This window comes from Littorina saxatilis, linkage group LG3, assembly GCF_037325665.1.
Source record: "Littorina saxatilis isolate snail1 linkage group LG3, US_GU_Lsax_2.0, whole genome shotgun sequence".
NCBI classification, from domain to species: Eukaryota; Metazoa; Mollusca; class Gastropoda; order Littorinimorpha; family Littorinidae; genus Littorina; species Littorina saxatilis.
The window spans coordinates 24238406-24242561 of record NC_090247.1 but is presented as its reverse complement, the minus strand read 5'-3'; the positions used below and the strand labels follow the sequence as shown (position 1 = coordinate 24242561).

General features: G+C 47.3%; 1 protein-coding gene across 1 annotated transcript; it reads left to right on the top strand.

Moving 5' to 3' along the window:
* The first annotated feature begins 50 nt into the window (after nucleotides 1-50).
* LOC138960890 (uncharacterized) lies at nucleotides 51-1554 on the top strand. The gene has a single exon (XM_070332525.1). The coding sequence runs from the start codon at nucleotides 102-104 to the stop codon at nucleotides 1230-1232; it is 1131 nt and encodes a 376-aa protein (XP_070188626.1). The 5' UTR covers nucleotides 51-101; the 3' UTR covers nucleotides 1233-1554.
* The last annotated feature ends 2602 nt before the right edge of the window (nucleotides 1555-4156 follow it).

Sequence of the window (4156 nt, the reverse complement as noted above, 5' to 3'; positions counted from 1 at the left end):
TCGGCGAGCGTTCGCAATTGTTACGCTACAGTGACCGAGCGCCACAACAAAACTATGTGTTGCATAGAAAACGTTCGCAAACGTTCTGTGGCGCTCTGCCTATGCAACGCACCCCAGATGACATGAGCAGATGTCTGTCTGCGATTGATGCAGGGATGGGAGTGAATGCTGCTTCCAGAACATTTGGTATTCCCAAGCCAAGCATCCGGCGTCATCGCCTTGGTTTGAACAAGTATGCGGTTGGCTCTGTCAAGTTCCGTGGAGGTCCCTGTGTCTTACCCGGTGACGTTGAAAATGAGCTAGTGGAACACATAAAGAAACTTGATGAGGCTTTCTTTGGCATTTCCATTACTGACTTGAGAAAACTTGCATACCAGGTTGCCTGCGCACACGGGATAAAGAAATTCAGTGACACCAAGCAAGCTGCCAACAAGACTTGGTACTACAATTTCATGAAGCGTCACCCAGATCTCTCCTTGCGTTCCCCAGAACCAACATCCATTGGACGACAGAGAGGATTCAATCGACAAGATGTGGGCGACTTCTTTGACAAGTATAGCAAACTTATTGAAGAAGAGGGCTTTGCACCAAATGCAATATACAACATGGATGAAACTGGACATTCAACAGTTCAAACGCCTACTCGAGTTATCTCAGTCAAAGGGAAACGTCAGGTGGGGGCAACCACCAGTGCGGAGCGTGGTACGAACACCACAGGCGTGTACTGCCATTCAGCCACTGGGCATTTCATCCCTCCTATGCTCATTTTCAAACGGAAACGCATGGCTGATAGCCTGAAAGTGGATGCTCCAAATGGAACTGTGTTTGCCTGCACGGATTCTGGGTGGATCGACACGGACACATTCATACAGTGGTTGCGCCATTTCATCCAGAGTGTCAACGCAAGTCCAGAAAACAAGGTCCTGCTGCTCCTTGATGGACATACATCGCACAGCAAAAACTTGGACGCCATCAATCTGGCCAGAGAAAATGGGGTGTTCATTCTCTCCTTTCCAGCTCATACAACACATCGGTTGCAGCCGCTTGATGTTGCATTCTTCAAGTCCTTGAAGAACTGGTACAACGTCGAAATTGAAAACTTCCTGAAATCAAGCCAAGGGAGAGCTATTGGAGTACACCTCGTCAGTCGTTTGGTGGGCTGCTACCATGGAAACGGCAGTCAATGGTTTCCGAAAAACGGGTCTGTGGCCACCCAATCCCGACATCTTTGATGATGAGTTCAGGCGGATGGAGGCAATTGTGGACAGCCATCCAACAACCACACGTGTTCCAGAGGGGAATCCCCAAGCTACTGCCCACCCAAATGAGGCCCATGATTCAACAACCACACGTGTTCCAGAGGGGAATCCCCAAGGTACTGCCTACCCAAATGAGGCCCATGATGCAACTGGCATGCCACCAGAACCTCCCACAGCATCACATGGAGTAGGAGAAATACTAACAGAATCTCGGGAATCAACCGCTGTTCCTGAATTAACAGGTTTTCAGACCCTTCCAACCAAAGGAGACGGGCGATGCTTTTTCCGGGCAGTCGTCATTTCCTTGAATCCTGATCTGCAGAAGGGTGAACGCAATCATCTGACAGGAGAGTTATTGGACCCAATGAAATCACTACAAGAAACTGCTCAGGCTGATAACCTCCGGACTACAGTTATTACGCACATGTGTGAACATCTGGACGCGGAACCTGGAGCAGCAGTTTTGAGTGCTGACATGCCTGCACGCATTCAATTCCGTACTGTCGCTGAGAGGATTCTTCACATGTCTGACCCAAAATCAATGGTTGGCGAACTTGAAATACAGGCCACTGCTAAGGTACTTGATCGGCCAGTCCATGTAGTGGTGGTTGGCACAGACCATGTTTCCGAGTACAATGCATCTGATAACTGTACCAATGATCCGTGATTGTTAAGTACATTCCAAATGCAGATGCTGGTCATTATGAGGCAATGGTACGCCTCGCTGCCCCTCGAGTTATTGACCTTTCTCCGCTTCCAAGAGTCGTTGGTGGCAACAAAAGGAAGACCCCTGAATCTTCAAAGTCCCATTTTTTTACCAGCAGTCCCTACAAAAACAATCTTGAACGAAAGAAGAAATGTGCAAAACCCAGCAGCCGCAAGATGGACAAATCCAGCAAGCAGGTAAAACCCTGCAGCCGCAAGACGGACAAATCCAGCAAGCAGGCAAAACCCAGCAGCCGCAAGACGGACAAATCCAGCAAGCAGGCAGGGAGGAAGAAGCAGAGGGCAAATGCAAAGAGAGTGCATCCAAGTGGCAGTAGCAGCGATGAGGATGACCCGTTTTGCATTGTTTGCTGCGAGAAATTTTCATGCAGCAGAAGCAGAGAGGAATGGATTGCCTGTGTTTGTTTGTTTGTTTATTTGTTGCTTAACGTCCAGCCGACTACGCAGAGCCATATCAGGACGAGGAAGGGGGGGATGAAGGGGGCCACTTGTCAAGCGATTCCTGTTTACAAATGCACTAACCCATTACTTGTGTCCCAGCAGGCTTTAGTAAAACTAAATTAATACCTACTGGAAGATTACCAGTTTCCAGTATGTTAAAATAGGCTTAACCTATCTACTGCTGGGCTTACATCAGAACACTAACAGATTAAACTATACATGAATCGCGAGACAAGCGGCAAGAGAAGAGATTTTTGGAAAAAATACAGGTGAATGAGCAAGAAGGCAGAAAAAAGAAAAGAATTCATGAAGAAAAAGAGAGCATGACAGGAAAGAGGAACCAAAAATCTACCTAACAGCAAACTAGAAAGCTCCTGCGGTTCCAAAAACAGGAGGGGCCTTTAATTTCATTACCGCAGTGCCCCACTGCGGGAATTGCCTGTGTTTCATGCCAAAAATGGGCGCATGTACAGTGTACACCAGATAACGGTTATCCTTATGTTTGCCATCATTGTGATTCTGACGACGACTAACTGTGTTATTGCAATGACTTCAAGCTGTAGGACGTGAAACACTGGCATTATAGGCTAAGACCCATCTCTCAGGCACTGACATTTGAGGGATAACTATGTCAAAGTTTTCATGTCTTTTGCTCATTTGGGAAAACAAATATCAAATGGCTCTTAGGACTAAACAGTACACATCAAGGATCATCATAGTCTCATTCTAGTCATTATTCCATTTAGGGAATTGAGCATTTTACAGCTGCACAACATGTTACGCATACAGTACCAGGTGGTTATTGATATGGTACCCCCGGTACTTATCAGGTAACCTGGCAGTACTATAAGAGGAACTGGTCTTGTGAATCGTACCTTTTGAATAAAAACTTTCTTTAATTCTCTTCCCTGTGTTTATTTCAAAATGTCAGAAAGCCATGCATGTATGTGTAGCACCATTGCCACGCAATACCATGAAGCAGTTTGCATGTTTAGAGACGACAGACTTATGATACACAGCTGTTTTTCCTTAAGTGGTACTATACCAGTAACTCTCCCCTACTCACTGCGAACAGCTGATGCGTTTGACGTCATGCGGTGACGCGGCGTATTCCAGTGTCACCCGGCTTGGCAGCGTGAGTGTGCGACAGGGGTGGCGCTCTGTTTCTCATTGAGCCACAGTCACCTGCGTGATGTTGAGCGCCAGCGGTTGGTGCCGCGGGTACACCAAAACCGTCTTCCGGTCTCGGCTGCTGGCCCCTGATCTTCCACCATGTCTCTGCATGCTTTCGTTGATGAGTTATGATTTTTTGTTAACCCACAGAAATCGCCCTGTGTACAAATAAAGTCAAGGGAGAAATGCCTCCATGTGGAAGGAGTTAAAGATTTGTTATGGATCATATGGTTATTTTTGTTGTTGTTTCACAACATCGACCTGTCTCTCAAGAGCAACTCTTGGACAAGAAAGAACAGCCATGGATGACATCAAGGATTGTGAGAAAGCTGCTTCGGTAACCACGGACAGCAGGGATAGTGAGAAAGCTGCTTCGTTAACCACGGACAGCAGGGATTGTGAGAAGGCTGCTTCGGTAACCACGGACAGCAGGAATTGTGAGAAGGCTGCTTCGGTAACCGCGGACAGCAGGGATAGTGAGAAAGCTGCTTCGTTAACCACGGACAGCAGGGATTGTGAGAAGGCTGCTTCGGTAACCAGGGATAGTGAGAACGCTG